Here is a 22,301-nt window from a genome sequence, read left to right on the forward strand (position 1 = left end):
AGATAAACTGCTCTCTTTTTCAAATGTACTTTTATTTGTTCTCAATTTTTACATCATTACCATCTACCATCAACTTATCCCTTTAAAGAGACAGACACAGATGGTTACAGATAAATATTTCAGCAATGTTTTTTTGGTACTGAATACATGCATACTTTTTCAGGAAAAAAGACAGTTGGAAATGAAGCCTAAAAATAAAGCACATATTCCTCAATAAATAATGAAATACACATTCTCACACACACACACAGCAGCGTACACCCATGCACACACACATACACACTCACACTCCTCAATCACTGATGATTTTTTTTTTTTTTCATTGTATACACAAACAGCTTTGCACCAGACATTTGAACAGCTAAAGCACCTGACAGACTTGGGAATGGAGGACAAGCCTGATTTACTGTGTCCTCATCCCATCTTACTATGGTTTCACATGCAGTCAAAAATAAACCTTATAGTTTGAAACATATACTACACTATACTGTTCAGAACATATGTACATTATAGCTACAACACAAACTGCTCCATACAGGGAAATTCTGCAGATTTTAAAAATATTTCTGCATAATTCATTCGAAGAGATGTAAACAGAGTCATCCAGAGTGTTTTGACGTGAAATAGTTAATTGTAGAGAAATGTAGACTAATGTAGACAAAAGTTTGGGCGCCCCAGTCAAATGACATTTTTGAAGATTTTTAAGGTAAAACATGAGTTAACACATCCTCTCCGGAGAACATGCTTCTGCACATTTTAATGCATAAAACATATAAAATGTGGCCTGTGCAAAAGCAATGACACATTCTATATTTTATCTTTTATATTTTTTACAATATGTTGAACTTAGCTAATTTAAGTTAATTGTATTGTGCATGAAAAATGGCATATTTGATTTTTTTTTCATGTATTAACTTATTCTCAAACGTATAAGCTTGTATTAACTTATAATTCTAAACTTTAAAAACTATCATAAAATAATGTCTCGGTTATCAGGCAGCGTGTTCGTAACCATTCATATACTAGCTTTCTGTGACTTAGCTTTAGAGAGTTTAAACGCCTTAAATCTCACCACCACTGCCAACAATTCTGACAAATCACAACATTTCTCTAGAACGGAGTATTTCACATTAACCCTGAATGACTTTGTTTACATCTTAACTATTTAATTATGCAGAAATGTTGAAAAATCGGTGGAATTCCAGATAACATTTGGGAAAAATAAACGTCGATTCATCGTGACCACACAGGGAAATTTATCATTTCATTTGACTTGTCCAAATAAGGCAATCACATACTGTATCATGATACTATGGATTTTACTGCTACACCAAATCAAAATCCAAAAGGAACTGACTGATATTTGCACTGAGTAACTGGTAATTGCCATTACAAGGTTGAACGGCACAATAGAACAAGACATTCGGTTCATCTGACATGAACACAAAAACATATAAAAGACTCTTTAAAAAACTATAAAGCTGACAGATTTCCATCAGATGATATTAATAAAAGATAATAAATAAGAAATCTTTTTCAATTGAGTGAAATAAAACTTTAAAAATAGAACTGGAAATGTTTTTTTAACAGGTTTTAAGAAAATAAAACAAAATCGGTTGTATATAGAGTTATCTGTAGACAGGTATACATGTTAATACATTTTAATAACTTTTGGACCAGTATTCACACACACACACACACACACTCACACACACACTCACACACACAGCATAGATAGTTGCATGGCAGTAAGACCATGAATGTCTGAACTCTTCAAATAGATTAAGAAGAATAAGGATGTCACATTAGGAATGATTTAGTGAACCTTAACTTAGTGTCGTTCCCATAAGAACAAAGAAAAACAATCGCCCGATACAGCAGGAGTTAATATACAGTATGACTGCTTGAAATCTATAGTTGCTATATATTTTAAAATTTATAACAATCAGTAAGACACAGAAAATGAAACTTATAAATTTCCTTGACCTAAATAATATCTAAAGGAAAAACATAAAGACAGAGCAGACATCCTTTATTCACGTTAATATATTACAGTAGTTGTGGTTTGTTGGAGTATTGATTGTTACGAGACACAGTACTTGCACCAGTGCCCTTTGTTGTCATTTGATATGCTGAAAATGAAATATTGAACCCTGAAAGGTCATTATAGTGAAGCCTTCTGGCTGTGGCTGTAAGCCGGTAATGGTGGCTGAGTCACACCCACTGATATGTTATATAACACATGAAATAGCAGTCAGAGTTCTCAACCTGTAGACTCCTACAGCACAATAACATCACTGACAAATAAACAAAACCCATTTCAGGGGGTTTAGTCTCATCATCACTGTCAGAACCTCATATACTCAAAATAAAAAAGAAAAAAAAAAACATTAACTTTAAGTAAATGTAGTAAGACTTTATTCCAAGTAATTGTGCAAAAAGTCAGGGACCACCACCCTTTCCTTCATATAATTTCGAGTCAAAATATTTCAAATAATTTTTCAGGGGAAATATCTGATACAGAGAAAATTTGAGTCCTGACAACCATGCAGGACCTGGTAGACCAACAAAACTGTCCCCATCAAATAAACAGTACTTTCATCTTTGAGAGAGAGGAGAGAATCAAGCTCCACTCTTGCTTCAGATCTGAAAACATCCACGTGTTTCTGTCCATCCTTCCACTGTGAGAAGACAACTCAGCACTGTGAGTCTGAAAGGATGTGTAGCTGTCAAGAAGCTTTTACTGAGAAAAAAAAATGGATAAAAAAGATGAAGAAAAAGGAAAAATCAAACAAAGAAGCTGGTGGTGTTTTCAGAACAATACTTGATCACCCCAAAGTCCAGACCTTAACGTCACTGAATGTGTTTGGAACTACTTGAATTGTGAAGAGCAGAAAATGCAACCAACTACTAAGACTGAACTTTAGGGGTGTGGAAAAATATGCCTGAAAACATGAAAATGGAAAATCTCCTGAAAATAATGGAAGCTGTAATAAAGGGTGAACAAATTAACTACTAAAAACTGATATTATATTTAGTTGTTGAGGCTTCTGTAGAATTTTGTGTTAAACATGTTTTCAGCTTTTTTCCTGATGCTCAAAATTGAATATCTAATGGTCGTTTTGACTGAAAATGAAATAAAGAAAGTGTGGTCTCTGACTTCTGCACAGTACTGTATATCATTTCAATCCTCATGAAATCTAAAGGCCATCTAACATTTTCAAATGGCAAAAAAAATTTATGAGGTTTAGATCTGACAGCGATGTTATATTTTGAACATCTTCAAGAGTAAATAAAAACACAGATTAATACAGTGCAACAGTTTGAAGGGGAAACAGTGAATTGTCAGCATAACAAAAACACATAAGATTCTGTAAAGACGCTCGCTCAAAGAAGATGGAACAACCTCACTGCTATGACTGAGGGAATGGTCACTTTTGGGCCATGGAATGATTGAAGAGCAGTCGCAGGACGCTCTGGATTGTCCGCACCATGCATTCCTCGGAGACAGACATGCACGTCCGGGAAGTCCTTCGTGTGCAACAGTTCTCGCTTGTTTGCTCTACTACTGACAGACAATGGGAGTTTGGGGAAGGCTGAAAAACGAGCTGGCAGATGTTTTCTATTTTTCCTTTTTTTTTTTTGTTCTGGAAAGTTCCATAGTCTCTTTTTCCATGATGCTCGGTGGAGCAGGGTGCCTGCTGCGGGGGGGCTCATGGATCGGCATGGCTGCTTCAGTCTGAAAGACAGAGCGGCTCAGGCCTAACAGCACACCTTAACACCTCTCACGCTGCATAGAGTTTACTGAGGGGAGAGAGAGAGAGAGAGAGAGGAGAGAGAGAGACAGAGAGAGAGAGAGAGAGAGAGAGAGAGAGAGAGAGAGAGAGAGAGAGAGAGGTTAGTAAAAACTGTTACAGGCTTCCAAACAGTTGTGATAGACGCGCACCTGCGCTACCAGCATGAGACCTAATATAAGCACTACAAGCACAACTGTTCATTTATTACTAGGGAGGGGGGGGTGCTAGCATACAAGCTAATAATGTGAACTTTTTACAAGGATCTCTTTACACAGTGATAGTTTTAAAAACTGAAATCCACATGTCAACACACAATTTTAGTATCCATTCTGGTGCAAGTAGATAACTGGTATGATGCCGCTAGCATACATGCTAACAGTGAAATGTTACCTTAGCACTCTTTACAAACTGAAAAACCTAAAAATGACATTTTCTAAATAACATACAATACTATTTCATTTTTTGGTGAACTGTGGTTACATAACACTACTTTGTGAAGTGTTCCCCACCTAAAAGAATGAAAAATAGCTATAATTGTGTTTCTGTAAGTCAGAAAGGTTTTCAGGCAGCTAATATTGGTGTTACTAATGATAGAGGAAAACTAGCACATTGAAAGATGTGTGTGAAGTTTGTAGCACCACATCTTTAAAGGCTTTTCAACATGTTTTTCTTTCAAACATATAGCAGCTATGTGAGATTTCCTCATTTGTTCGCTGGCTCACATCATTCATCTCCTGCAGGTGTGTATTTGCTGTCATTCTGTTTTGAAAATTGTCCACCCAAACATGGCAGATGGTCTGTGATTGGTTATTCTGCAGGTCAGTACAAACCCTTCCTGTCAAAGTAGGCGATTCTTCACCACATTAGACGACAAAACGCACCAGACTCTCTGACATGTCCAGCTTCCAGCAAAAAAATGTTATGGCAAAATATCTTGTCGCTGTCCAAATAAAAGTATCTCTAAAATGGTAACTTCACAGGAGAAGGCAAATGTTCTTAACTTTCAATGCAAGTTCTTGTAAAAAGATTTTATTATAACTATGTGAAAGGACAGTTGCTGTGTTCTAATGATGAGAAAAACAAACACTGAAAGAAACAATGGGCTTCGTTCACCAATGTAAGTTTTTTCTTAAATATGTTCTTGAGAAAGATCCTAAGAAAAAGTCTACGTCAGATTCATGACATGTTCTTAAACCCCAGAATTGTTAGCGCATTTGTGCTCTTGAGTATTCATAGATTCTATTCTTACTTAAGAACTAATCCAAGTTAGAAAACATTGTTGAATGTCAGAATCTTCGTGAAAAATGGCATAAGTGGTTTTTAAAAAGAAATTTCTTCTTAAGAACGGGTGGTGAATGAGGCCCAGTGTCCTACAAAAAAGAATGAAACCCACAGTTGTAAGTCTCTTCCATTTTTTTTGGTTAAGCACAGAAACAAAATGCTAAAGGGGAACTAAAAGCTAAGAGAGAGGCTGAGATCTTGAATAACACATCTATGACTGATTCAAGAAATTTGCTGAATTAATTTATTTAGGACCTGTTCACACCTTGCACAGACATTCAGATTTCACTTGATTTAATGAAAATGTAAACACCCCCAAGACGGATTGAGATCAGAGTACGACTGGCTCACTCAAGCCACATTCAGAGGTGGACCAAGACAGATCTTGACCACATTAAACTAAGTGTAAACAGAATGTGTTTTCATTATTTCTTGTGTTATAAAGGGGAAAAGAGTACACCAAAGTAAAATAGAAGCGACACGTGTTGATGTGCTTTTTTATGCGGGATCTTGTCTGGTCAAACTGGGGACACATTTTAGTGAACAGTGTTTAATGTGTTACAATCCAGACCTGAAACATTCTGAGACTGTTGCTTCTTAGCATCATAATTAATTTGCATAAAATAGAGAAAACTCAATTTGTTGCTGATCACTAAAGCTCAGCTACAAGTTGACCACTCCTGTAAGGAATGACCGGTCGCATGTTGCTCTGTCATATGCTAACGTAAATGCAGGGTAACAAACTGGACAGACACAGCTTAAGCTTAAATAAACAGACATTACTCAGTGCTGCCCCTAAAGGTGTTATTACATGTTTTTGTACATGTTTCTTCTTTCTTCCATTATTGAAACCGTTTACTGGGGGGGACGAAATCGCTTCATTGTCACATCCCCGTCCACTTACATTACGCTCCTGACTCACACACATGCACACAGAGAGGTGAAGTATGACATAAGAGTGTGCCTCTAGCGTGAAAGCACGAACATGAGCATGTTGTGCCTCGTGACCAGCCCTTGTCGCTCTGCAGTGCCTTCTGGCCTGCAGTGCCCAGAGTGACCTCACCCACTGGTCACCCTGTTGGCTGCTGGCTACTGCCTGCTGCTACTGCTAATGAAACAGAGCTGGCCAGGGAGAGGGTGGTGTGCCAGCTTCCTTCAGAGAACAATCAGAGCTGTTAGCTTGTCTTTAGCTTTCTTGGATACAGTGCGTACGTTATCACTGGGACTTTTAAGCTTGTAAAATGTACGAGGATATCCAAACGACTGCATGAATTAACCCTTAGAGGTCACAGTTATCACTAGAAATAATGAAAAGGCATATTGAAATTTTATATATTATATATTTCTCACTAATAGCTCAACAAGTAGAAATATTCTGTCAAAAGTGCAGTTCTAAGTGAATTCATTCCATGACTAACTATCCATGCTCTGTCCACAAGTGTGTTCCTTTGTAGTTACTGTTGCGAGATTGGACAGGCGATAGTGAACAACACCATTTCTATCAAAATACATACATCATTCACTGTTTAGAGACACTATGTAATGTTAAAGTTCAGGGGAACAAAGAATAAAATATTAAAAGTACTAATATTGAGTCTTGTATTACACAGATAGCAATAAGATAAAACACTGCTTAAAAAAAAACAGCTAAATTCACTGAGAATTGTCTAAGCGTGGCCTAATATGCTAATAAGCATGTGCAATTGACATCCATCTGTCCCGCACTCCCAGTCTGCTGTGGAACTGAAGTAGAACTAAATACAACAGTGTGAATGAGGAGAAATAACTGAAACAGGCTCTATACAGGTTGTGATGTAGACAATCCCTGCTGGGTCCATGACTCACTAAAAACATTATCCAACTTTTACATGGCGACATCTCAAAGAAAGTAAGGTTGTTTTTCACTTGACTGCTGGATGTTCACACAGGGAATGTACAAATATGGAATGCAGGCATGGCTGCCTGCACGAAAGGTTAAATGTATGGATGAGCAGCCGACAGACAGATGGACAGCTGGCTTGCTAGCTCTGTTATGTCTAGCTTTCGCTTTGTTGTTAGCTTTGGCTTAGCTGTTTCTTACTAATTGAATAGAGAGAGACCATGGGGAATACAGTTAGTTAAAGCTGTGCGGGAGAGACAGACTTTGTGATTGATGAGGGCATTGCTTATGTAAAATTATGTAAGAAAACTGCAGTTTGCACTAAACGGGAAGAATTTTGGCAAAATACAGCAGTCATGTACTGGACACTCGAATGCTGTTCACAGGCCACTGTACATTGTACAGGTATACTGTGTGCTAACAAGAGCAAGATTAACCTAATTAGAAAGAAACTTTAGGTTTCCAGTCTAACCGACCAACGATAACACTAATGGCACATTCAAACACACCTAACGTTTGATTTTTCTGATGTTCTTTAAAGTTTGTCCAAGCCAGAAACAATAGCTACAAAAGAAGAATGCATTAGTGGGTGAAGCTTGACTGGGTTAATTATGAAATTATATAAATACATTTAAATATACAGCAAAATGACAGTAATAACTAGATTTGTAAGTTAATGATTGACTGATTGTTTTACTGGACGAAATACATAACTGAATAATCATGTAAATGAACATGTGAATGAGTGAACGAACACAGAAACGAACAAAGAAAGCCAGAGAGAGGTCTCCTTCAGTGGGGATCCATAGTGATGTCGTCTCGTCAGGTTTTGGGGAGGGTGGAGTGGGCGGGAGTTTGATTTGAATCCCACACTTACTGTCTGGCTCTCTTCATCAGAGACAGGTTGAGACTCAGAGTCGTAGTACAGGGGGGAATATACCCAGCTCCGCTCCTCTGAAGGCTGCTGTTACACCACCAACACAACAGCAGGGGGCGCACACACACAGACAGAGACGGCCATGCAGCACAGACGGCATTAGAGAGAGAAAGACAGACAGATAGAGAGAGACAGAGAAGGACAGAGAGAGCAAGAGCATGAAGTGATTTGAATCAACATTCATTCAGTAACCCTTAGTGGCTGTGATAAAGTAGGACATAAAGCCAAATTACAGAGACAACAGACTTACCCATCATGCACTGTGAGAACAGAAAGAGGGAAAACCTCTGTGTTTAAAATGGTTCCCCTAATCACTTTTCTCTACATTCATGATTCAAGTAAGTGTTTCCTTATGCTAATGTTGCGTTAGTTATCTTTCTGTACCAGTACTCACTTTGCATTCCGTACAACAGTGCATTATGGATATTTTTCATGTCTGCTAGAATATACCATTTGTAAACTATCTATTGAGGTGCACTGTGGGTTTGCAAAAGTGCCTAGTCTATTCTCTTCTACAACAAAATGGCAGACTCCCAAAGTGCACTATATAGTGAGCAGGGACACCGTTTTGGAGTATTATCACCATAAGAGCACCAGAATGGCCACTAGTTCAAGTATCTTTTTTATCTACAGTAAACAGACAAGTATCTAGTTCATTTTCTAGCTCATCCTTCTAGCAACAACAGGGACAACTACAGCTAAACTAAGGGGACTTAGCTACTTACAGAGGAAACATCTACACTGATAATGCCCCAGGGAACTTACATCCATTGATTTCTAATTAGGTAAATGTTGGTCTTGTGGGCACAAAAATGCACATAGGTTTTATGAATAATTAGAGAAGTTTTCATTTCAACATGTACTTCGCCAGAATTTCTACCTATTTGATGTAATTTTGGTGGTCCTATTTTGGGTACAACTGTGCGTTGTATTTATTTTACCCTCACCAATAACAAGATCCACGATATACACACACCTATGACCGCCTCACAGCGACTGAATTCCGTATTACTCCACTACAGCATGAAAAATCTTTCTGATGTTAATGGAATAATCTTTGACACTAATGCTGGCAGGAACCACTGGGTGTACTGACAATATAAGAACCCGTTTTTGTTTAAACTGAGCGGCTGGCACCTTATTTTCTTAACTAGAACTAGGCTGGTCAGGCTACAAGATAGCTAACAGCCTAAACAACTCTGTCATTAATATCACAGGCTTGAAATAAATTACTTACGATATAATTCACTGTTACAAGGTAATATAAAACATTAAAGAATGTCACTTGAATGACTTAGACACTTCAAATGTCTGTGTTGCAGTCAGAAGTAGCGTCAAACCCAGGCTGAATCCTAAATTACTCCATACTCCCTAAATAGTGTGCTAGCTATGGAAGTTTAGAAATTCTAGCCTTTATAGCCAAATAGTGCATCATAATAATTGAGTATGGATGTGGCTGAGGGGGATGAGTCCCAAATGACTACTTTGTAGCTATATTATTCACTGTTGGGGTGCAGGAACCGGGATAGGAAGCAGGGAGCTATTTGAGATTCAGCCCCAGCGTGAAAAAAGGGACGCAGTTGGATTGACTCTGAGGTAATTCAGCGACTGAAATTTTTTTTTTCTGGATTTTTTTTTCAGTAAATAGTGCCATGTCATCATATGTTCCTTGTTATACGACAAAAAAGTACACGAAAAGACAATATACAGCGATGGGTGACCAAATGTTCTTCCCCTCTTTCAACGGTCCATGATTGCTTGGCAACGACACCATACGCTAAAGGAACTACGTTTCTTGGTGGGATACTTCTTTATGTTGATTATTACTATCAATAAATTAAATTGTTTTCTGAAAAATTGTATTTTAACCTAATTTATGTTGGCCACCGTTTCATAAAAGTAATAAGCCACTTGAGACCATGCGATTTTATCATTGAGAAGGGCACGACGCGAAGCATGATAAAATCACAGTAATGCATAGCCTGTCGTGGCTTATTGCTTTAATAACCTAGTAGGCAAATGCAAACTAACAAATGAAAGCAAACTAGCAATCAAACCCAAACTACTTAGTGCAAGCAAACTAGTATGTGGACGCAAACTGGCGTGCAAAAAAAACTAGCAAATGAAAGAAAGCTAGCGAGTAAAAGCAAACTAGCAAGCAAAAGTGAGTGAAAGTAAACTAGGGTACAAAAGCAAACTAGTGTGCAGAGGCACACTGCAAACGAAAGTAAACTTAGCAAACTATCAAGCAAGTGAAAGCAAACAAAAGCACATTAGCGAGCGAAAGCAAAATAGTAAGCAAACAGCAAGCTACCAAGAAAAAGTAACCTAGTGAACAAAAGCAAACTAGTGAACGAAAGCAGACTAGCGAGTGAAAACTAATTTTGCAAGTATAACCTACTGTCACCAACTGTGACCGTGAGTGACCTTGTGGCACTTCTGACTGATTTTCCAAATTAAGGTGGGCAGATTACACGTAGGGATACGGATTCTCTGTGCTTGTGCCATTGTGTATAGTTCTGCTTGAGTGGCAGGGCAGGCGGGAAGTCTTGGACAGGGGGACGTCAATCAAGTGTGCTCATTAGAATAATAGGCCATACCAATACACTTTTTTTCAGGAGTGTTTTTTTACTTCAAATCTTATTGTTATCGCTGTATGTTGAATAAAGTGCCCAAGTTAAGGATCATGTAAACATTTTTATTATTTTTACTATATTCCCTGGGACTTCTGATTCTGTTCACTTACAAGGTCGTAGTGGCTCGGGCTGAGTTTGCGTCGATGTGAAACAGGGGAATACACCCAATATCTCCCTTCTGCATACTGGTAGCACACACATGGCAGGGGGTTGGTGGTTTATAGGAAAAGAGGAGTGTCAGTGGAAAAGGGTGTGGGTTGTTTTAGAGAAAAATAGAGTAAAAAAAGGGTAAAAGAGGGAGAGAGAGAGAGAGAGAGAGAGAGAGGGAGAGAGAGAGATTAATACATGGTGAAGATTTAGAGTTGATAAAAAGACAGGTGGAAAAATGAAAACCCAACAGTGACAATGAAAAATGAAAGCAGAAACAGCTGTTTCCCAAATGCAGGAGGATGAAAGAGAAAAATAGTGGGATGCTGCAATAAATGATGAATGAGCTAAATGAAAAGTGGATATTAACCTGATGAGAGCAAGCATCACTGCTGAGCCCGAACATGAATGCGTACACACATACACACACACACACACACACACACACACACACTTGGACTCCTTTTGCTTTGAGCCACCATATTCCTTAATTATGTTTTTAATCAGACATTAAAATAAATGATTGAACTTTCCATTTTGTCACTAACAAAACAACAATAATGCCTCTGAACTTTACTAAATGTCAGCAGTGACAATTCTTATTATTACACACTTATTTTCAGACCTTGGGATACATATACTTCAAAACAATGGGATCTAACTGCTCACCATGTGGTCATGAGGGACAGGGATGCAGTCTCTCATCCTGCTCTGAAACGCAGAGGTGTGGATAAAATAAGGCTCCGCCAATGGGCTAAAACTGTGTTTCGGTAGTGACATGAAAACACTGGACAGCATTTTTTGAATAAAGTTTTTTATTTAAAAACTTAAACTTGTGATAAATCTAAATATTTTCACTTCAATTTAAAATAGTTAAATAAATTAATTAAATGAATGAAGTATTATTTTTACAAGTTGAAATTTAGGGGTCAGGGTTTGGGATAAACACCTCCCTACAGAAAGTGCCCTATAAATGATGGATTTTTATATATTTAGCTTATTACTCAGTTAATATCTTGGGTTTAAACAGATCATAACATAATCCTTGTAAACATCCAATCATTTTTTTACTGCAGTTTGAAAAAAATCGGTAGAATGATCTATATATAGACACTAAGGGGGGCTTTTTCCACTGCTGGAACATTTGCACCAGAAAACAGTGATGGGAAGTTCAATTGATTTTACTGAACTGGTTCTTTCAGTGAATTGAATGTCTGACTCAACCAATTCATTTTCGTGTCGGAGGGCGGATGCTCTGCAGCGGACCAGTTCAGCAGTACTAAAAAACGATTCTCTATAAACACGAGGGACACATGAAGCAGTAAATCAAAACCAATGTACAATACAAATAAAAAAAAAACTAGCTCTTAACACCTCTCCGCTCTATATTTTACATTCTCTATAAATGGAATATATTCTGACCTCATTAACCCCTTAACATTCCCAGGCTTATTACATATTAAGGCTTATTATTCAGTAACCGCTGGGACTTCAACGCAAACTGCCTGAGCTATTCTTAGGTTCTAGAAGTATGTGAAGAAACTCTGGGCCTGCTGCTGGGCCCTGGCCATTTAAAGTGGTTAAAGTAGGCTGGCCAATAGCTGATATGCTAACCAGCCAAGAGACACAATTTAAATTATTTAATATTTAATTTTGAAGTTATGAGTGTTTCAGCCCAGACAGCTTTTTGAATGAGGCACAACACAGGGCCACTAATCAGAGCAGAGCTCTGTCTCAAAGGCACAGCCTGTTTATAAAATACCCTGGCGATTGCCACTGGCTGTGCGTGTGCACAGATAAAAACCTCTGAAAGACACTTAAGGCTAAAGGGAAAAAAGCCAAATAAGATTATTTATGAATAAGTAAAAATACGCAGCAAAAGGCTGAGTAATATTGTAAGGGAAGTGCTACAGGCGCAAGACAATTACTCTCCTGAGGGAAGACTAGCTTTGGATTTAGCCTTAGATTTACTGCCTTGATTGAAGATATTTACACATCTATTTCTGCAGTGTTCATGTGTGATAAACAAAACTGATTAGGGTGCCAACACAATTACGGCAGCACAACACTGTAAACAGCACAGCACAGCAAATCACCACACAGCAAACAGACTGCCTTCGGAAAGAAGGACAGAGGCAGAGAGAGAGGTAGACAGGAAAGGAGAAAAAGGAGAGAAAGAAAAAGAAAGGGAGAAAGACAGAGAGAGGAAAGAGAGGACAGGAGAGAGGTAGAGAAAGAAATAGAAAAAGAGAAAGAAAAGGAGAGAAAGAGAGAGAGGGGGGGAGAGAGAAGGAGAGATGAGAGATGGAGAGAGAGAGGACAGGAGAAAGATAGAGAAAGAGAGAGAAAGTGAGAGAAAGATAGAGAGGGGGTTACAGAAAGACATAGAAAAAGAGAAAAAAGACAAAGTAAGAAAGGGAGAGAGAAAGCAACAAAGGAACAGAAAGAGTGCCACAGACAGAGAAGGACAGAGAGAGAGAAAGAAAGAAGGAGAGAAAGAAATAAAGAACGTATGAGTAAGAGAGAGAGAGGGAGAGAGAGAGAGAGAGAAATAGAAGAAAAAGAAAGAAAAGGAGAGAAAGTAAAAAAAAGAGAGAGAAAACAAGAAAGGAACAGGAAAACTGCTGTAGAAAGAAAAGAGAGACAAAGAGAAAGAGAGAGAGAGAGCAAGAGAGGTACAGAAAGAAATAGAAAAAAAAGAAAATGAGAGAAAGTAAGAAAGGGAGAGAGAAAGAGAGAAAAGAAAAAAGGAACAGGGTGCTACAGACAAAAAAGGAGAGAGAGAGAGAGAGAGAAGCAGAGCAGTAGAGTAGCAACAGTAGTTTGAACTCCAGGCTCACCATTCTGAAATGAGCTCTAGAAGCAGTTGCTGTTCTCCTCAAATCACACAAACTATTTCATAGTCCACACTACTGTTATATGATGTACTGAAAGTTCAATGCTTTTTCAATATTAGACTGAGATAAACATGTCAGCAGTCTAGATGTCAATAGTTTTGATCCTTTATTAAACAGACTAACAGTACTTTAATACTGTATTCTCACTGTAGGCAAATCAAATCTGCTCAAGCTAATTTGACTTGGCTGTGCAGAGGCACATCCACTAGCATATCTAAAACAGAGACGTAAGGAGTTTTATTGGGTAATGAATGTGACCTATTTTGTATTGTGTGATGAATGTTAGGCTATATTTAATTTTCCTCTGCTTGCTGTTGATTTTTACTTAAGAATGCTGGATGAGGCCATGTTTAAATTATTCATCTGTATTGACAGAAAAAGAGATTGAACTTGAGAATCAGAGATGTCAGCTCCAGAGTGGAGCTAATGTGAGTTCGATCCCTGGCAATGCCACAGCCATCTGTAGCTGAGGATCCAAGAGAGTATAACCGGCCTCGCTCTCAGTTGGTGGATACAATGGTCCTCTGGTCCTCCCTGTCTGCCCATCACTCATCATAATACTAGCCAATACAGTTGTCTGTTAGCTGACATAACAGAATGAGTAGTGTGTTGAGCTGTCCACTGATATTGTGTTAGCAGCAGTTTGAAAAGATGTGGCTTCATGTGTCTCAGAGGAGGTATGTGCCTCACCCACACAGCTTGGTAGCATTTTGTGATAGGAGGAGACCTAGACCTAGATAGTGGCTAGAATTGAAAATGAAGATATTAAGAGGAAAATCTGGTAAAACTATAACAAACAAACAAAAACAAAATCAGTGATGTTAATGTCTTGGAAAACAGAATTTTCCTCACTTCCTTGAAACAAAGGACTCTGATGTAGCAGTCCAGTTTAAAATGTTCCTCAGTGTGAATGGGCAGAGCTAAACCCCATTTTCCACCTATTCAGTTTACAGCAGCTTTGCCCCACTCATTCACACTGAAGTTAGAAAGAGTGTCTCAGTCTGGACTGCTTTCTGAATGAGGCACAATACAGGACAGCCAATCAGAACAACGCTCATTTACATATATTCTTAAATGCCATGTAACAAATACTGCCTTTTAATCCCAAGGAATAATGGGACATGGGAAAACAGTTAATTAAAATTTAATTATCACTGTTTTTGATACACAACACAGACATAAATAATATAGGAGCCAAATTCTGTTAGCGTAACAAGTCCCTACAAGCTCCTTCTGTTCAAAAGACACTGAAGAACTGTTGGGCAGATCAGTGCAGTACTGCTATTAAGAGTGTACTCACTGAACGCAGTGCATATATAAATTTCAGTGTAGTAGTTTGTGGTGAGTTGTGTAGGCAAGTGTGTCCCAAACATCAGCACTGGCAGACTTCTTAACCTGCTTTCCTCAGGACAGCCCTTCTGTCCGCTGAGGAAGGGCAGAGAGACACAGAGATAGAGAGGCAGACAGACAGAAGGACGCAACTGAATCAGACACTGTAGTGAGTCACTCAGATGAAGTTGTGAAGTCAGAGAGAGAGAGAGAGAGGGATGCCATGCCAGACTCTCTCTCTTTTTGTCTAGAGAGGAACAATGCATGCACACACACACATACACACACGGCTTTACCTTTACAGTTCGACTACATCATCCAGACTGCTTTGCTGCGGAACATGCAACTCAGTATTATTCTTCCCTCTCTGCACAAAGCCTCGCTGTTAAAGCAGTAGTTCAGCAAAAAAAAACAAAAAACAAACACGGTCTTCCCCCTTTCCATTAGTCTTGCAGCTGCAGTACAAAACCACACAAGCAAACTTCAGACTCCAAAAATGTCTTGGCTGATCGACTACATTTGGGGTAAAGTGAAAATTGTGTTTGTGAAGATCTGGTTTATCACTGAACTCTTGCTTGAACTCTAGTTAGCTATCTTTACCAGCTGCCACAAAGTTTCAGCACCCAAACTTCACACCAGTGTTACACACTTTAAACTGGACTTACAAAGTAGATATCGGTGATTGGCACACCCTCCTCCTCCAAAGAGCCCTGGCTGAAGGACTGTGAGAGTGGCCTTCCGGGCTCCGTCTGACCCCCACTGGGCCTGGAGCTGGAGGGTGCAGGAGAGGAGGCTTCCGCTTCTGGAGCTCCTGGCATGGGGACCACCGCTGCAGCCTGGGGGCTTGTTTCCACAGCAACTGCCTCCAGAAGGACGGTTGCCGATGGTGATGCAGACCGCAGGACAGCTGCTGTCTGCCGAGGGGGTGGCGTCTCCGGGACAATGTCATCCAGGATCTCGGTCTCGCGGATTTCAGCCACAGCTTCCACTGGCTCACTGCGACACAAAGATAAGTTTAGAATACGACTAGAAAGAGAACAGAGAATTATTAATGTGACTTTGCTATATTACTTAAAGGGGCAGTTACACAGTTTTATTTATTATTCTCGAGTGTAGCATTATATTCCTCATCCTCGTCAGCCTGATAGAAATCATGACTTTAGTTTTCCAGTTTCCCATCAATATACTCTCACTACAATACCCAACATGCATTATGAAAGTACATCATACAACTATTGGGAATTCTTGTGGTGTCAAGACATTCTGACTGTTAGCCTAGTCAATGATGTTTATGCTAATAAATACAACTAAGCATGGTTTTTTGAAAAGTGTCTTCAAATCTATGTTGTTTGAAAACAGCCAGCCTCCAAAAATCCACACAAAGCATTTGCAGTTTTCCAAAAGTACGAATGCACTTTTTTCCTTAACCCTTGTGAGGTGTTGGGGTCTGTGGGATCCATTTTCGATGTTTACCAAAAGAAAAAATGATGCGATTTATTATTATTTCAACCTCAGATTCCTTGGGCTTTACTCATTTTCTGTGAAGAACATATAAAATAACACATTTTCAGTGACTTCACACTGTTCACCCCCTACACATTTATATTATACGTGGTGTTGGGGTGAACCCACAGGGGAATAAAAGTGTGGAGGTGCTGTGTCCCTTCACTCTGTTCTCTTCCTACATGGCCTGCTGTTAGTGTGTGTGTGTCTGTGTGTGTATATGTTTGTATGAGAGTGTGAGGGTGGACAACATGGACAGGCTGCTGACTGGCTACAGCTGCTAAATGAGAACCCTACGCTGGCCACTTCTGATATTTTAAACATCTGGTATTTTCACATAAATTGTTATGGCTGTATTGATTTACAATAATGTGGTGGGTCCCCCAGACCACTGAGTACCAAAAACATGAACACCACACAAGGGTTAAAGATACATCATCTTGTCTGGAAAATCACTCTTTCAAGACTACTGTTGCATCATTAGAAGATACAAGTAGACATAATTACAGCAGTTTTCATTTTGGCCAGAGTGTCTCATTAAACATAATAACACTAATGTTATTAAATATATAATTCGTTATACAGTGAATTACACTAACATTCAATATGCATCCTGTATTGACAGGTTCAAGTCTTTTGTCTTTTTTGGAATCTTCAGATGTAATGTTTTTCATTCCACAAAATTTGACTATACACACACTGAACCATTACTGTTAATGTTACAACTTACTCAACAAATCACTTCTATAATTGCAGACTGCACATTAAAAACTACTTAAGGTTTAATGCAGGTATAAACTTGTTTTCTTACAGATGCTCAGTAAAAAGCAGTACTGGTCAACCATCACCAAAGGATAATGGTCAGTAAGTCAGAACTGAATCACAGAAAAACAATACACCTACTAAGCAAACCGGGCAAATTAAAGTGTACACTTCTCCCAGGCCAGTGTATTAACAGCAGGTGAAGTGACTTTGGGAAGACAATGTGGGCAGATGGCAGATCAAGCTTTCGGCACTGGAGTCTGCAGTAAAGCCCTCAGGACCATATGCTAGAGTCTCAGTCCTGCTTAGAGAAGCCTGATCCTACAGTACAAACACTGGGGAGATAGCTTAATTTTAATCGCTTAAAATATCACCTATTGTTCATGTAATAACAGGTGATTTTTTTTACTTCGGTAAAGCATTAACCTTAGTGTAATAGCTTACATGGTTACTGACACTGTGTGACATACTGTTATGTACAGAAATGGACAAAAGTACTTAGCATAGCTAAAATCATTGTTAGCAACCATGACGAAACCTGAATTAATTTTCAATTAACCTGAATCTGTTTTTTTGTTCAGTTTTATAAGTAACAGAATGCTATATAAAGCAAGTCTACCTGGGATACTCAGCAACCTAATGTGGTTTGTGGTGAGTGTGTGATGATTTAGGCATTTAGTTAGCACAAAGCTAATTGGTGATGCATTATTAGCTACATTAGCCTCGTAGATCTAGTGCAAAACTAAAGAACTTAAAAACATAAAAATGATTGACTACATTTGCAGAAAAGGGGAAAACTACAAATTGTCCCTTGGTGTTTGGGAAAAACAGGAATTTGAAAACGTCAGATGGGTCATAATTTCATGTGAAGCAGCAAATCTGTCGTGATAATTATAATAAACCACTGGATATGCAAATATGTATTCAATTCGATATATGTATTGAGCAGTCCTAATTGAGACTGGTGGCAGTGCATTATGGGAGACGTAGTACATATGAGCTTACCTGCTATGTGTAGGAAGTGGAATAGGGGAGAGTGCAGGTTCTTTCTCTTCTATCACTCTCTCTCTCTCCACTTCTTCCTCTTCCCTCTCTCTCTTCACCTCCACCTGCACAGTGATAGTCTGCTGGTCTTCCTCATGGACATCAACCACCCTGAATGACCACCAGACACGTACACAAACACACAGATTTCTAATTAGTATTTGAAGGAACAAAAGGACAATTTCAATTCAACTCCTCCAGATAAGTGTTCAGCTCTCAGCTCCAAAATCGACTCACCTCCCATCACTGTCTTTTAAACTTGAGGTTTGTCTCCTGATGAAAGACAAAAAGAGACAAAAAGAGAGTGAGTGGAAAATGTTCTTCCTGCTGTTTAACCCTTAAAGGTATGGATGTTTCTGTAATACCTCAGGTCATTAGCAACCCAACACCGATATTTAACATAAACTGGGCTACAAACTGCAAACTGGCAGTGTAAAACCGTCAAAATATTTCAATGACATTAACAAAAGAATAATATGAATACGCTCTACTTGGATATTTTGTTATTTATCAAAAAAATCAAGGAAGGATATTGCTGTCATGGGTCACAAGTTAAAAGGGTACTCCAGCTTATAGCTAGCATTTAATTTGTTATTTGTTATTTGTTGTTATACGATAGAATTCACAATACGGTATTGTTTTCCTGTTTTTGCCCATCAGTGTTCTCTCACTACAATACCCAGCATGCAAAATACATCATACAGTCATTGGGAATCCCTGCCACGCTCAACCAATCGTGATTGCTAGTCACTGACCTAGAAGCTAATAAATACATCTGTGGTGTTAGCTAGCATTGCTGATATAGCACTAAATTCAACTGGTCGTCAAACTTTTCTCCTTGTTAAAGGAATAATTCAGTCAAGTTTATTTATAAAGCACATTTCATGCACAAAGGCAATTCAATGTGCTTTAAATAAAAGCAAACGGAAACATCAAATGGAAAATAAAAACAAAGCACTTGCACTCTTTCAAAAATTACTTCCACCTTCAAGATACATCATCAGAAGTGGATTTTGTAGTCTTTAAATCAGGAAAGCTGGCTTTAGAAACTACTTGTCTGCAATTGAATAATCATGGTTGGAATGGAAATTCTATCATCTATGGCAAATCCTTCACTTGCAGGATGTATCTGAACAGTGAACACTGCTGATTAACAGATCTATCAATACTCTGCCTAAAGGGCAGCTGGGGAGCAGTTTTTTCCTCAGCTGATGATTTGGTATTAGCCTTCGGTTGATAACTGATATTATTGAATATTACAGTAATTTAAATAAACCAATATTATGCAAATTAATGTTTTTTTGTTCTCTCACGCATACAGCAGTATAGAGTAAAATGTACAAGCTTCACGAAAAAAGGGTGCTAGTTTATAGATTTAGCCAGTTAGTTGATTTGACAGACCCTCTTCTCTGCTACAGATCAGGCTGAGTTCTAATAATCTTACATACAGATGGTTCCCAATGTTCATTTGGTTGAAAACTAAAATACTGGCACACTGGCATGTTATGAATTATTAAGTAATATTAGAAGCTAGCCTAGATGGTAATTATATGGTAATTATATTGACATCAGGGGAAATGCAAGCTATAGAGTAAAGCTCTGTAATGCTCACATGTAGTTCTTTGTACCTGAAGTTTTAAATCATGTTACATTGTTTACGACGAATATTCTGCATTAATAGTACGATAATCAAATGTTTACCCCTCTTAACCCGAACACAGTTAAACTGCCAAGACATTTCTGGTGTCCAATATTTAGTTCTTTAGTTCTGGACAAAGGTATGGACAAAATTTTGCCTCAAGAGAGCTGCCACAGCTGTTTTTGGATATGTGTACCATGACTTGTTAGCTATATTAGCTTCAGTATAAAATTAAAGAAGCAAGTTTCAGATGTTAAACATGTCTTTGCTGATCTACTACATTTGGAGGGGAAATGGTGTAACTTTGATTTTTACCACACTATCACTTTAAGGTACATCATGGGTGGGACAGGGGGAGTGCCGTGTACCTGTATCGGGGATGTTCTGAGGTGTCGGAGGGGGATCGCTCAGGGATGGATATGGACGTGTTGGATGACAGTGTGGTTGCAATGGAAGCTGTGGTGGCCTCCTCGAATGATGGAGGGGTGCAGGGCTGCAGGCCTGGGAGAGAAAGACAGACAGAAAGAAAGAGAGATATATATAGAGAGAGTGAGAAAAAGAGAGAAGTAAATGTGAGATTGGAAACATACTGTATTAGTGTTGCTATATCAAACATGACTATACCGAGGAAGCACAGTCATACAACAGGAAAAGATTTTACCATTGGCTTGTTTGCCAAAGTCAAATTTATTTATATAGTGCTTTTTACAACAGCTGTTGTCACTGGCATTGTTAGCAGTCCACCACTTATACTTTACAAAAAGTGATCTAGACACCGCTATAATAGTGTAAAAATACTGACGTATCTTATTGACAACAAAAAAATAATTAAGTCAAATATATATCATTTAGCTACATAAACACCACATCACTACATAAGCCATCAGAATGACATTTCATTTACTAATATTTACTAATCTCCTTAATAAGTGACGTCTGTGAAAAAAAGTGAAAAACAGTGCTGTTATACTCTTCTCTCATGCACATGTTTAGGAGGCTGAAAGACACACAGACCGTCATTCTCCAGCACCGGGAAGCTGCGCGCTCCTCTCAGGTCGTAGATATTCTGATCTCTCTCTGAGGGCAGTTGGCTGGCTGACCACGCTGCCCCAGGCCCGATGTGTTTGGGCACGGTCAGGGCTGTGCGGCCTTTCTTAGAGGGAGAGGACTTCAGAGCTGGAGAGAGAGAGAAACAAGGTCAGAGGAATTAACTAGCTCTGAATCTATGAGGCTCAGAAACATTAAACTTCAAAATGTAAAGGGGCTTTATACTTCGTTTTTCTTGCATTTTTTCCAGAACCACATTTCCAACATTTGTATGTCATAATTCATTTTTATACGAGCACTTTCCAACCTCTCTTTACTTGTTTAGAGCCTGTTTAATTTCCAGAATGATCATGATCCATTACAACAATGATGAATTTAAAATAGGCTGCTTTTTGCAGCTTAGCTGATGTATATGGACTGGAGGTGAGAAAAACAATTGATTTTTAGATGCATTGTGATTGTCTTTTGAAAGATTCTGAAACGTTTCATAAAACGTCATAATAGGATTTTCGTATAGGCTATGCGTTTCCTCTACTGTAAAATAAACATGCGCGCACCCACAGACTTTATTAAGTAAGATGTTTGGCACAGGCTGGCTTGGAGGAGGAAATAAAATGTAGGATCTCAGTAATGCATGCTTGTTTGCAGTCACAAAGTGGTCTCAAATTTCATTTATATGATATAATATAAGTAAAAGGCCTGAAACCATAGTAAACATACCGAACATAAAAATATGTCTGTGTATAACAACCAGCAGACGCACTGTTACTAATGCAGTTCTATTTAGAATGAGGCTTTTAAGTTTAAACATTTACAGAATAATTAACTGCAAAGCTACAGCATACAAAGTAAAAATATATACTGGGTGACATTCTGTCAGAGGAAAATTCTCAGTAATTTCTGTACAGCTTAAGTGACCCAATGTTTCAGATGAGTAGTAAAATTAGGAAAATATTATACTTCATGGTTTCCCAGAGGGGTCTACAGCTGAATACTAGAGCAATGTCACAATAACGATATAAAACAATGTTTTTTTTTTACATGTAATGCATGTGGGCATGACTTTGGAACTAATTTACCGGACTACAGCACATGTAGCAGTCTGAAGTTTCTCCAGCAGGGGGGTGTTGTTACTCATTAATATAGTACTAAATATGTAATTTTGATTAAAAATTAAATTAAAGGTAAATCAGCTAATGTTCAGTATATCAGTTAAAGCATATGTTAAAAATAAAATAGATTAAGTGTGTCTAAGCTGCAGCACACCTTGTTTAATGTCAAAAACAGGAGAAAATGATAATGTAAGATGTATAAATCAAAACGAGATGCAGTGAGAATCATTTTAGAATTGTATCTTGGCACCCTGAGAAGACATCCAATCAAAACATGAGGTGTCTAGACAT

General features: G+C 38.4%; 1 protein-coding gene across 2 annotated transcripts in view; it reads right to left on the reverse strand.

Annotated features, from left to right (window-relative positions):
* Positions 1-3,010: 3,010 nt before the first annotated feature.
* Positions 3,011-22,301, reverse strand: part of pip5k1cb (phosphatidylinositol-4-phosphate 5-kinase, type I, gamma b) — a 71,174-nt gene continuing 51,883 nt past the window's right edge. Inside the window, exons 12-18 of one of the 2 annotated variants that reach the window (XM_036556396.1) lie at positions 20,866-21,027; positions 20,220-20,352; positions 18,450-18,485; positions 18,174-18,323; positions 15,569-15,899; positions 10,641-10,715; positions 7,648-7,921 (exon numbers count right to left, since the gene is read on the reverse strand). In XM_036556396.1, coding sequence (XP_036412289.1) covers positions 7,679-7,921; positions 10,641-10,715; positions 15,569-15,899; positions 18,174-18,323; positions 18,450-18,485; positions 20,220-20,352; positions 20,866-21,027 — 1,130 coding nt within the window. In that variant the 3' untranslated portion in view covers positions 7,648-7,678. Of the gene's footprint in view, positions 3,805-7,647; positions 7,922-10,640; positions 10,716-15,568; positions 15,900-18,173; positions 18,324-18,449; positions 18,486-20,219; positions 20,353-20,865; positions 21,028-22,301 lie in introns of those variants that run through there. The other variant, XM_036556395.1, reaches the window with a different exon arrangement.

This window comes from Colossoma macropomum, unplaced genomic scaffold, assembly GCF_904425465.1.
Source record: "Colossoma macropomum unplaced genomic scaffold, Colossoma_macropomum, whole genome shotgun sequence".
NCBI classification, from domain to species: Eukaryota; Metazoa; Chordata; class Actinopteri; order Characiformes; family Serrasalmidae; genus Colossoma; species Colossoma macropomum.